We start from the raw sequence: 13861 nt of genomic DNA, 5'->3' as shown, positions 1-13861 counted from the left end.
CACTAACAACTTTTGGAACCTCCTTCATTTTTTTGGGGGTGGATTTTTTTAGGTGGCTGGCGCTTGAAGTAATGAGCTACCTTTATGTATCCTCTCATTCTCTTCCTGCTTTCTTATTTAATTGAGTTCTACTTGCTTCCAAACTGTTTTTGGCATCCTGATTCTATGTAACTTTTAGCCTTCCAATAACCTTTTTAGTCCCTGTTTCCTAAGCTGATACACATAACTACATCACTGATTAGTTTGCCCTCTGTAATTCAAACCCAGAAAATTGCTGATCAACTATTCCAATAGGAAGCTCAGAGTACATAGCCAAGAAGCCCCATATTTAGTTTCAACTATAAAGGATCACCTACTGAAATGGTCAAACTCATGGAAACCAGGAAAGCACAGAATGGAATACTAGGTGCTGGGGAGTAGGGAATTTGAAGAGATGCTGCTCAAGGTACAAACTTGCAATTTTGTGAAAGTGAAACTCTGAACAGCCACTGCATAACACAGTTACTTCCTTCAACAGTTGCATATTATATACTTCAAAACTGTTACAAGACTGGATGTTAAGGCCCTCCCTGACAAAGTAAGGGGTTAAAACACAGCACTATTGCTATGAAGCTATCCACAGCAGCATGAGTTCGATCCCCCGCCAGGGAGGTGGCCCACATGGCACAGCAGACCTCTCCTGACCCACCTGCTGCTCTCCTCAGCAGTGTATTTCAATAGACCTGTCTGTTCTGCTCCCCCACTCTGTCTCTGGTGAATCCTCTCACCTCTGGCCTGTACCCAAGTTCTTGTATGCATAAATTAAATTGTTTTTAAGGGAAAAAAAAAGACTGGATGGTAAATATTCCTTTAACAAAAAGAAATAATAACTAGATGATGTGATAGATGTTAAATCTACAGTGGTAATCATAGTATAATATGTAAATGTATAAAATCAACACTAAATTTATACCATGCTATATATATATATTTCAATTTAAAAATCTATTTAATAAAATGTTTGTAAAATTTATTCACTGACATTAAGTATTAAGTGTATCTTTTTTTTTTAATTGAGGGATTTGTTCTTATACAATGCTGTAAACAACATGATTTAGATGTACAGATCACACCTTTCATATGTGTGTTGTCACATCACACATACTACTAAGGCACTCACAGTCCTTCTCTGCAGCCCACAGAGGCCCTTCCCCCTTTGCACGCTCCTCATTCCCCCCTGGTAGCCTCCATTCTGTGTCACATTTCTAGGGTTTGTTGATTTGATCTTACATGACCTCGTGCTTTGTTTCTCTATATTCCACAGATAACTGACATAACCTGGAATTTGTCTATCTCCTTCTGACTTTTTTTTTGATAAAGATTCATTGATTTACTTATGCATACAAAACTGGAGTACAAAACCAGAGGTGCAGGGGCTGAGAGAGGATTCACCAGAGACAGAGTGGGGAGCAGAACAGGCAGACTGGCAAAGTACACTGCTGATGGGAGTAGAAGGAGAGTCAGGAAAGGTCTGCTGCGCCATATGGATCACCTCCAGGGTCAGGGGTCGAATTCACACTGTAATGGCTGTGGCCAGCTTGCAGTGCTATATCCTAACTTGTTGCACCACCAGGGAGGGCCCTGACTTATTTTGCTTAAGCCAATCCCCTCCAGTTCCATCCATGGTGTCACAAGAGGCAAAAGTTTACCTTTTTTCATAGTTGAGCAGCATTCCACTATATATATATATATATATATACCACATCTTTTTTGATCCACTTATTTGTCTTTTGGGCTCTTTAGACATTTATTTCCCCAAAAATATCATTCTGTAAAGCCCAATTTGAAAGAAAATCCCTATGGATAGACATCCTTACAATATTCTTAGAAAGAATGCAACTGCTAGTAATTAATGTAAAACCTACAGCCTAGCTCATGGGAATGCTTTGTCTGTAGCACAGGACTTCATTTGATAGTGTCGATATTTACCCACTGGCAAGATTCCCATCACCATCAAAAACAGAGAAACCCCTAGGGGAATGCATATCTTGGTCCTCTAGTCACACTAATTATGTCCCCAAATACTCAACTTACTATTTATATACTTTTTCAGTATGTGCACTCTGATGCATAGAATTAATCACAATACTATTATCATTGTGTAATGCTATAATTGGCCAGATATTTTAATAATGTAATTAGAACCCATGAAAAAAATCATCCAAATCAAACTTAAAGAACTTACAATGACCTATGTACTATGTTTTCCAATCCCATATTCCATAATCCAGACTCCCCTACCATGGTTACTCATCCAGAATCCTGTATTTATTATGTGCTATTGTTTTAAAATCATGGTGACCTCTCTTTACTAAAACCAAAGATGTATAAAAAGAAATTCTAGTGCAAAGTAACAAAACAAGTAAAAATGCAAATTATCTATATAAATCTTGTAATTTCTAGGAAAGTACAGAAAAGCTATTTTGCCAAATATTCAGCATTCTACTTTCATGGAGATCCTTATCCAATAATTAAAGCCATTAAAGTACAATAGATAACTAAGAAGCATGAAAAAACATATTCTCTAAGTATAAAAGCAACAGGTAAATATCTTCAATAGTTATCCATAGAAAAACCTCCTAAAAAAAAAATCAAAGCACCAATTTGCAAAGGAAAGGCAAGCAGGATGTGTAACCAACCCTCTGCTGGTGAAGCCCAAACAAGCAAAGTAAAGTTGCACAAGGAAGCTATAATCACTCAGCCAAAGGCAAATGAAAGTTCAGGTCAACATTTTATCAAGTAAAATGTCCCTTGCAACAAAAACTGAGTAAATGATGTTAAATTTGCTTTCATCAACTCTGCAATGCAATCATGGTCAGTATCCCACCCTAATATAGGGAAAGCTGTCTCCACATGAAAGCATAGTCATAAATTACATTTTCACTTCAGTGACAGGTAGGGTTTATCCATTATTGATAATGAATTCTTAAGAGAAACAAAGGAAAAACCCCTGATACAGCACTCAAAATGAAGTAACAGTAAACAATGTTATCAAATAGAAGAATCTCCTCTTCTCAAAATTCCTGGCACATACTTAGGGCACATTAAAAGCTATGCCTATTGTTATTTTTATGAGTTACCTTATTTAATTCTTCTTTGGTGAGAGATGCCAAAAGTGTTTTTCTGAATCTTCCTTCTTTGTACTTCTGAGTAATAAAGTCTTTCCTCCTTTCTACTGGTGAATCCATTTGTAATTCTTCATCTTTTTTAAGATTACCAGCCCAAAAGTCATTTGCTCTTTTGTTTCCAATGACAATAAAAAGCTGAAGTGTCAAAAATTGTAAATTGTATTAGTTCATAAAATTCACTTGAATATGTAGAAAACTGAAACTATAAATTAGTGAAATTACAATTTATAAGCTATAAATTGTAAAAAAATATAAAAAAGCATGAAAGAGTATGAAAACCAGTATTATTCCTATTTGAAATATGCTAACTGCTCTTAATAATAGTCAACTATTAACTAAGGGAAATGCAAGTAATGCAAATTGTAGCAAGAGCATTATTTTTTTTTTTTTTGAAGCTCACACTGAGACAGTTTCATTTAAAATGGTTGAGTAGGTGAGCTAATGTGATCAGGGAAGATACTGTTGCAAGAAAATGGAAATAAGCAACCAAAAGTTAGACATAATCACAGTTAGTAACAGAGCATGGTCAAAGAATACAGAATAGTAAATTATGCCAAATTCATTTTTCATTCAGTTTCTAATCATTTATCCATGCTGGGTTAAAAATAATTAAATTACAGCTTAAAATAAAAAGATGTCAACACTTTAATTACCAATATTAAAGGTCCTATTTCTAAAATAACTACCTCATGTAAGAGACACTAAGAAAGTTGAAATAAAAACTTACTGCCATTGAGCAACCTACAAGCCATTTTTATGATGTGAGCACTTTATCAAAAAGTTCCTGAGGTAATCCACGCCATTCACTGTGTACCTCCTCCCTCCAATGATCTCTATCACCAGTTTCACTCAACGTACCTCAATGAGTTCATTACTCCAAATACTGGCATCCATTTTGAGACTTCTAACCTTGGAATCTTTCGGTCCTAAAGATCGATGTTGTCCTGACGACAAAAAACAATTGCGTTCCTATTTTAATTGTATAAAGTGAGTTTACCTTTAAAAAAGTATATCTATATGTAGATCTTTTCAACCTAAAATATACCAACACTTCTTAAATCCAACACCTCTAAGAGCAGTGATGGTAATCATACAGAAATCATAATCAACTAAGATGAGGAAAACAGCACCTTCATCACCACCTTGTACGAGTAAAAAAGTACATTTTAAAATGAAGAACTGAAGGAAATGAAGAAATCTTGTGCAAACTACTAGCCTTGAAAATACCTTATCGATGAAAGGAAAGAGAATTGATAATGATCCACGGAGGGAAAGGGAAGGTTTTCAGAAAGTTGGTGAATTATAGGCTATATCTGCATTTGCTTACATGGAATAAGCATCCTGTTTTTTTTCCCCACAACTATTATATGGGACACATTACAGATGACAATACAGAGCAGTCAGCACCAGGCTGCCACCAGCCAGTGAGGTGCACACTTAGCCCTCGTTACCTGCACACTTCTTACAGATGACAACGCAGAGATTAATGGAAGCCCAGTCAGGATCCGGGGCTTTACAATCTGCACAGCTCCTGTTGGACTCATTGAACCAAATCTTCTCAGCTACTTCATAATCAGAGAGAGTTTCTGCTATCGATTGCTGCACAGCTTCAATCCACTCCTGTTTTTCTTTTTCAGACTCTGCTGTAAAGCTGAAACAATTAACGTTTCTGCATTATCGATCTCCCTTGTAAAGGCCAATTAAGCAGTATGTTCAGTTTGCATATTCATTTCACTGGCAAATTAAACAGCAGCTGAAAAATACGCCTCCCAGGCAGTTGGATAGTCTTTTCTACTAAAAATCATCTAATATAAGAACTTATTTTTTCCTTAAATTTTCTGCAACACTTCTGACTTTGTTTACATATCTTGAACCAACATTAACATATACATTTTTCTGACAGGAGTCAAAAGCCTTGTTAGGTCAAAAGCTTAAATATTAGGCCATGTTTCCTAAGCAATGATTATATAATAATCAATAAGGAACTGGCAGAGTTTCAGGACTATTGTATAATTTTGCCAAGAAAGTATGCCATGATAGTCAGAAACTATATTATCAAGAACACCCACCAGAAAATTTGATTTTTGCAATTTTAAAAATAGATTCTTTTTTTAATTAGATGAATGTCCAGATGGCTTTAAGAAACCGAGAAATCCAAAGTTTTAAATGATTACTCTAACAGAAGACTAACTCACTTTTAACTATGTTCTGATTTATTCTAAGTCTCAGTGTTTACTGATACCTTAGTAAAGGGATTAAATATCAATTTACTCATTCAAGAAATACTAAGTCCATATTATGTGCTAGATTCAACATACTAGGTCACAGTAAGGTTTTCTGTCGTAAAGATGGAAAAGCTTTGACATTTAGTGAAGTTAAGAGATAATTAGAATATGCTAAATAATCTATAAGAATAATGAGTAGCCTACATGATTCACATTTTTTGAAGCATTCTGTGGCCCCCTCATCACTTTAACAAACTTCTTTATGACTTATTCTACCACACAGAGATTAGTCACAGCAACATGGTACAATGGAAAAAAAAGACATTTGATCTTTGTCTTTGGGTCCTAGTTCCTAGCATCTAAAACCCTTGTTTTTTTTCTGATTGAAAAAAGGGACTTTTGCCTGTCAAAGAGACATCTCCAGGATGAAAGCTGGGAGTCAGAAAGACGAAGGCTCAGAAGAGGACTGGAACTTGGCCCTAACACCTGACACTGGGAAGGCAGGTGCGCTGGCCGTTGAGCTAATCACCAACAGCCAATGGTGAGCTCGGTGACGCCTAACCGTATAAAAAGTTCCTGAACAGAGGGTCTGGAGAACCTCTGCGCTGGTGGACAGAAAGGAGGGGTGGGGCTCGGAAGTGACATATCCCAAAGAGAAGAGGGGTTCTCATTAATCCCGACTGCTTTTGTGCAGCCCTTGCATAGGCCATTTCTGACATGTACTCTTTATTATAAGCTGGTAATAATAAGCTTTTCTTGAGTTCTGAGCCATTTCACCAAATTATCAACATGGGCGTTGGAAGTCACGGCCACTTCACATCTATGGTCAAGCAGGACAGAAGTGCAGGTTACCTGGGGACCAAATCCCTAAGACTGAGTCTGAAAGAAACATGCCTGTGGGACTAAAATTTTAAATCAGTAGTAGTTGATGTCAATAAAGGACTGAACTCTAGGATGCCCAGTGTGATGTCCAGTTACTTGGTATGAGGAAAAACTGTACAAATGTGTTGTCAGGAATGTGAAATGTGCACAATCCAATTAATGTCTACATTCAACTGGTACTTAAAACTACAAATGTAAAGACAAAGCTTATTATTTTCTGTGTGATTCCTGTTTTCTCAAAATGTGAGTCAGTAGATGTAACATTACAGATAAAATGAGTGGCAGGCATGTAGTGTTCCCACAACTGCTGTCAGTCATTCAACAGCAACTGCCTCTCACCTGCATGCTACCCTGTGCTATGTTTATTATTCGTCACAAATGTTCTTGCATTTACCAAAGCTGGAGAGTTATAGATTATTAAACATGGTTAAGAATTTTGTTTTGGTTCATTGTAAAAGAAAAAAGAAGCAAATACTAGAATGACATTAGATAAAATGTTGAGATTTTATTGATAAGTGCTTCGAGATTCATTCAATTCAGCATTATTTTAGCTGGAGTCCCTTTTAGGAAATCATTGTGAAATAACTGTAATTAGGGAGTGATCTTAAAGGAAATGTTGTAATTGACTAGGTTAAAAGAGGATAAACAGCAGTACAACTTAAAGACAAGGAAATATTATTTTTAATATATATCTTCAGAATATGAAGGGATTTTTCATAAATTTTTGATAAAACAATTAACATACCAAAACCACTAAGAAATTAAGGCATTTTAAGAAATTACTCAACTCTCATTAAACTAGTAGCTTTGCAGTTTGTATAATTGGTCAAGTCATTTTTATAAAGTGTTTTTATATGCAAATTGATAAAATAGGCAATAAAGAATATAACTTCATTGTGTCTCCTATGAAATAAAACTACGACCAGCAATATAAAGTGCATCACCCAAGATTCCCTCTAGTAATCCAAGCACATAATGAGTTAGGGTAACTTACCTAAAACTCCTGTAGGGGGTGATTATTTCAAAAGATTGTTTCACAGTTTTGTCCACTTGCTTTACATTTGCAACATTCATAGGAATTATGGTAATTCCAAGTCCACTCTTAAAATCCTGTTTGGGGAAAACAAACAAAAATAAAGAAACAAAAAAAAATCATTCTTGAATGTACAATTATTTTTTCTAAAACCTAATTAATTCTACTGAGTTTTATTTCATGTATGTGGATAGATTTGAGCAGTGCACTGAAACTACTCATATAGGTTTAAGAATTTGGTTTACCAAATCATTTCAATATTAAAAGGCATAATTAATCTGATCTCAAAAATGAATTATCTATATATAAACAGGTTCAGATTAAACGGGATTTTAATTTTGATCAGAAAAAAAGTAGACATACCAAAGACAAACTACTGAAAAAAATAATACATTTTCAGTAAGAACAACTGTGCAGAAACTGTAAAAGCAGCAATTCAAAGGCCTTTGTCTCTGACTCTTTTGCTACATTAGCTTAAAGTAAAAGTAATACTTTCCCATCTCCCTTGTACCTAGAAGGTGTGGTGTATCATAATTTTGGTCAATAAAATATAGTTACCTGATAGTATGGGGGTGAAAGGGAACTTTGGAAGAAGAAAGACTTTCACCTCTTGCTTGCCCATCTATTTTGGAAAATAACACCTAGAAACACAGACGTCATTTCATCCTTAAGATGAAAAGTCTGAGGACAATTTCTTGGGCCCTAAGGATGCCAGAGTGAGAGAAAAATATAGGACAAATCCTCTTCTGTGAGGCATCCAGTCCACTTCCTTCACTAAGAGATTTGTTAACACAAATTCCTACCTGTTTGAAATTTCAGGTTTTTGGTTGATTTATTTCTGATAGGTAAAAATATTATAACAAATTTCCTATCTGTTTATGCTTTCAAGATTTTGGTTAATTCATTTCTGACAGGTAAAAATACTATAACAATTTTCCCCCACTTGCAAAGGTATCCAGAATTTTCATTCAGAAATTGTGAAGTCTCTCTTCATTTCTTGTATATGTATAGGTTTTTAGTAAAAACGAGGAGATGTATCATTTATAAAACAAATCATCAACTGAATATTATTTTTTCTGATGAAAATACAATTAGCTTATTTGGGTAGAGAAACAAGTCAGAAAGTGAAAGAAATACAAGGAAAAGATGAGAACTCATGCTAAGTACTGGAAAATAGAAGAACAAAAGACCTTTCATTTTGTATAGGAAGCCCACTTAAAAAAAAATTGCATTCACTGTGATCGACACAGAGGCAGAGTGAATCAAACCTTTCCAATCTGCCCGTTTTAATAAATTCCAGCATACTGGCACAGTGTGACACTCATTACATAGGGAAAAAAAGAACAAAACCCAAATTCTCAAGTATCTCCACCAATGTTCCTGCTGGCTAAGGTACCTGCTGGAGAGACTTTCAGGGCATGTGATTGGGAACTTAACTCTCCTTATAAACTAGGAAATAAACTAAGGGTACAAAGGTAAGATATTTTTAATTATGACTCTGACAACTCAGCCTGACATGGGGAAAGCTCTAGAATAAAATTGTTAGACATTGTTAGACCACAAGTGCTCCAACAATTCTCTGTGATGAAGTTTTTGATAAGAGCCAGATACCAGACAATTCCTAGCTCTATTCTGAGAGGTCAGTCTTCAGGTACTGTGCATTATTATCAAGGGCAGCGATACATGTTCAGACCATTAGACAAGCAGATGGCAAACTGATGACCTTTTACAGAAACTGATGAGCCTCATCAAGGCTCCAACCTGAATAGATGTCCTCTAATTTCTACCAGCAAACCAAAAAAAGTGTCTACATTTAAAGCTAAAATGTCTAGTAAAAACAAAGTGAGAGTCAAAATTCAGAGCCCCCCCACCCCCAAATTTCTCCCAAGCAAAGCAAAGATGACTTTTGAGACTGGAAAATCCGTAGGCCATTTATCAGCTGCTTGCCATGGCCATATGGTTTTGAGTAATTAAGAGTATCCACTAAACGCTCTGGCACAAATGGACTGTAAAATGTACAGCAGAATAACAAAATAAATGTCAGTGCTCTTGAGAGCTATTAAATATGAAGCTGCATTTCTTATTTAAAATATCTGTGATGACACTAAACACCTTTTTAGAGAACATTTAGAAAATAGGCCAAATCTACCTCATTCCTAGATACTCATCAAAATTACCTATGTTGATCTCTCCCTCACACCTGAGATTCTATCCCAGGGATTTCAGGTAAAAGCAAAACTAAATGCCATGATTCTCCCAGTGTTGCCTAACACTGGGAGACACTGAATCAGATAACAGAACCAGTTGTACAACCTACACAGCGTGTGTCTGCAGTGTTTACCATCAGAACAAAAGCACATCTCTCTGCCTTCTGTAGAGCAGGAAAGCATGCAATCAGATTATTCGAAAACCACTTGAAATCATTAAGGCCACTGGTTAAAAACAGGTTGGCAAAACACAGTGATACATTGATTGTGATAGTCCAATTTGCCCTGAGTGCCCACCCCGGTGTTAATGTCCAGAAGTTTAAAAGCATCCATCTTTATGAAGCATAGACAGCGCCGTAATTGCCTTAGTATCTATTTGTGCAGTGCTCTGAAGCTGACAAACAGTATGTCCTCTCATTTGGTCTTTTGAGTAATTCCTTGAAGAAAGCAAAGCATATACTCATTTTTTTAATGGGCAAAGTGTATTGGCAAAATGGTACTTTTTAAGTACTTAGTGAGTTCCCAGAACTGTACGAAGCTCTGGGTCTGCATAGAAGACAAGGGCAAGTCAGCTATCTTAGGGAAGCTTACAGTCTAACTCTAACAAGTGCAGAGAAAGAAAAATGCTTGGCTGCAGGTAAGCAATGACCCTGCCCAGGAGAAAGAGTCATGTTCATGTGAGATTTCCCAAAGCAGGTGACATCTGACAAAACCTCAAAACCCAGACTAACTTGATCAGGTGTACCTCTCCTGCTTCAGTTCACTCACTTACAAAGTGAGGATGACAGGAGAGGTAACACCTACGGCATCAGCAGTGAGGATTATGTTGATTGCTGAAAAGGCAGCTATGAGAAAATACCACCGATGGAATTATCACCCACGCACAAGTGGGCACAGTGGGAAATCTGAGCGGATGCCAAAGTTCTAATACCAGAATATGGTAATAGCTGCAGGACTATATATATTTTTTAAAAAGTCTGTAAGTCTGTGAATGATCTTTACAGTTTCATGTACCCTGATAAAGTGTTTATTAAGAAAAAAAAAAGGCTTAAATGAATGTCTGGTATACATAGTGCTACATAATCCTATTTACTACTATTTTGTTGTTATTTTATGCCACTTGCATTTGAAACTAGCAGAATATATTACTTGTTTAAAAGTTAATTATAAGTCAATAAATGTTTAAAAATAACCTGCAGGTATATATAAATTTTTAAACCTGGGATGGAATGTGAATGCTAAATTTTTCAAGAAAATTCTAAATAAGCTATTAACTACAGTTTGATTGTGAGCACTATTTTTATTTAAAAAAAAATAGACCTAGGTCAGGAACAAGGCAAACTTTTAACTTTTGAAGTACTATAAACTAGATTTAAAAATTAGTGCAAAAATTTATTGGGCAAAATCATATTACTGAAGAGAGCACAAAGATAAAAATAGATGCTGGAGTAAACATCTCACATTTAATTTGCCATCACTGAATGTGGCATTTCCAAAAGCAAGAGTCCTGTCATCAGCACTGCTCGGTCCATGGCCAGGCTGGCAGGGCAGATCCAGGCCTGCCGAAATAGGACAGCCAGTGGGCGCTGGGATCAGCCTGGTAGAAGCTTGGCTGTCATGGTTCCTGGCTGTATGACTACTAGGAAGTTAGTTTATCTCCATCTCAATTTTCCTCATTTATGAAAAGATAGTGATGTCTACCTTATACAGCAATGTTGTAAAAATTAAGGAAATTAATTTAGAAACTAAAATACCCAGACTGTACTTTCATTGTGGGGTTCTAAATACCAAATCTGTCTTCAATAAAAAGATCCCTATTTTATTTATAGTGACTCAAAATATTCATACCAATGATTTCATATCCAACATCCAGATTAGAATTAACAGCAACTACTCGGTAAGACACTGAATGGGTTATTGAATGAACCTGCAGCAACAGGATCAAACCACAACTGGTTAAAACTACATTTTCAAATTACAGACTGAAAAGAGCAAAATAAAAGTCTAAATCCTAAACAGAAAAATTAACAAAAGATTTGTTAACCCCATTTTTGCTTAAATTTCAAATCTATTTCTGGAAATACTGGATGCCAGGTTCCCATGCCAGAATTTTAAGAACTTGGTGCTTAGACATTTGTTGAAAACAGATGTGGCATTGTATGACACTGGCACTGGATACCCTGGGAAACACCAGATGCAGAGTGGAGCCTGATACAGAACGCAGAGAATTTAAGGCCACCGCCTACATCCTGCTGCTTCTTTCTGTACCATCCAACCCAATGCCCAGTGGGATCTACTCAAATTCTATTAGAGCCCCACTCCCATGCCAGAAGCCGGAGACATTATGTTTGGGGTGAAAGGGGAGGATGATTCTCTCGTTATTCCCTCATTTGAGAATGTTCAATCAAGTGAATTTATGTCATCAAAGACTCAATGCCACAATTATCTTGCAATGGATATACACACTCCCATCAAGGCATCTGGTTGTCATTAATTCAGTGGTAATAACAAAATGTTCAGACAACTTATCAGGAAAAGAAGGGAGACTGGCTGACAGCAATGTACAAAATGGAAACCAAAGTCAATTTTCTCAAACCTACCACACATCCACGTGCAGAAATTTCAGTCAACTGGCAAAACCATTTATGTCAAACACTATATATGACAGCAGATATACTTCAGTGTATGTTCATATTACACTAGCTCACTTATTTTTTAACTAGTAGCTTATTATATAATATACTTAAATCATCTCAAATAGATGTATACTTTTTCAGCATACAGAAAATATGTTTTGAAATGATGAAAGTCAATATAAACAAAAACTGTAAAATTAAAAGTACCAATAACTCAGAAAAACAGTTGTAGAAAATTAATACCACAAGAGAGGAATATCTGGATTCTATAAAGAACTTAGGAAGGACAACAAAATTCTATGAGAAAGTAAAAGATAATTCACAGTAATTAAAAAGAATTTGAGATAAATTCTCTAGTTAAAAAAAATCAGCTGTAAATGATTTAATTTAACAAGTTCATTCCACAAACACTTGAACATGTGAAAATACTGCCTAGAAGTCTCTAGGACACAGCCGCAAATAAAGTAAATATCCACATCGTTAATTTGGGATATGAAAATAATGCTTTTAAGATCAAATTGAAACCACTACCCATTCAAGTAACAACATTTTAATGAAAATGACTGTTTGGAAAAACATCACACAAAACCTTGCCAAAAGATAGTCAAAAAGAAAAGGCTACATATAGGAGGGTACCAGAAAATTAATTATCAATCAATATTTATTTCCCTATAAAAGATAAGACACTGAAGGGTAGAGAGAGATACTTTAGGTTTCCACTACCCCTCAGTACCTAGAACAGTACCCAGAGATGAAAATATTTCCAGGAAGTATTTGTAAGATAGATGAATAAATGTAGAAAACAGGATAAAATATGGTATAAGCTATACAACTCAATACATAGATCATTTTATACAAAGCTGAATTATGATACATAAAACTATACTTTGCAAGCATATAAAGCATAAGCAGAGAAAAGAAATAAAATGAAAAATGTAAATATTAAATACTTGCAGGTTGTAAGATGGTGCTAAATATTTAAAGGAATGACATTTAATTGATGTAATTAACCAAAGTGTTTTACAGCGAAAATATGTAAAGAATGTTACTGTCAGTTTCTACTTTGCCATCTTCCTTTTTAACAAATGTTTTTACATAGCTTTTCATAGTTCGGTTCCACTTCATAGAGACTAAGGGAAAAAAAGAAACAACTCCAACATCCAGGAAGCATAGTTCTCCCATGAGATTAAGTAAGACCTACCTCAAATTTCGGTTCCTACAATCTGCTAATGAATCAGAGGGAGAAAAAAAGTGTAAAAATGAATATCTAAACTAAAAAAAAAAAGTGAATATCTAAATTGAGTAATTGGATAAAGGAAAAATCCACCTTAATTTCAAAAAGTTTAGACTTGTCAGCTGGCATAACACTAGAGTTAATCATGCTTCAACTTTACAACTTCCCTTGGTTCAAGAATAAGACAATCATTATGGTAATCTGTCCTAACAGCTACTTTACCTTAACATTTTAAGGTTTCTTTACTCAATAAAAAGCACCAATTCAGAAAAAGTGAGAGAATTAATTAAAGTATATTTATAAGGATGCCTGACAAGGGACTCTTAAGGATATGAAGTGGTGGCCCTCCCTAGTGGTACAATGGACTAAGGCACAACACTATGAACCTAGCAGCAGCCATTGCAGCATGAGTTTGATCCCTGGCCAGGGAGTGACTCACAGGGCACAGCAGACCTTTCCTGTCCCACCCACTGCTCC

General features: G+C 35.7%; 1 protein-coding gene across 1 annotated transcript in view; it reads right to left on the bottom strand.

Moving 5' to 3' along the window:
* Nucleotides 1-13861, bottom strand: part of ARAP2 (ArfGAP with RhoGAP domain, ankyrin repeat and PH domain 2) — a 133144-nt gene that overhangs the window by 77024 nt on the left and 42259 nt on the right. Inside the window, exons 9-12 of the mRNA XM_012724030.1 lie at nucleotides 7269-7384; nucleotides 4619-4818; nucleotides 4026-4111; nucleotides 3120-3302 (exon numbers count right to left, since the gene is read on the bottom strand). Coding sequence (XP_012579484.1) covers nucleotides 3120-3302; nucleotides 4026-4111; nucleotides 4619-4818; nucleotides 7269-7384 — 585 coding nt within the window. The remainder of the gene's footprint in view (nucleotides 1-3119; nucleotides 3303-4025; nucleotides 4112-4618; nucleotides 4819-7268; nucleotides 7385-13861) is intronic.

Source organism: Condylura cristata, unplaced genomic scaffold (genome assembly GCF_000260355.1).
Source record: "Condylura cristata isolate star-nosed mole 26May11 unplaced genomic scaffold, ConCri1.0 scaffold00012, whole genome shotgun sequence".
Lineage (NCBI taxonomy): Eukaryota > Metazoa > Chordata > Mammalia > Eulipotyphla > Talpidae > Condylura > Condylura cristata.
This window is presented reverse-complemented; position numbering and strand designations above follow the sequence as displayed.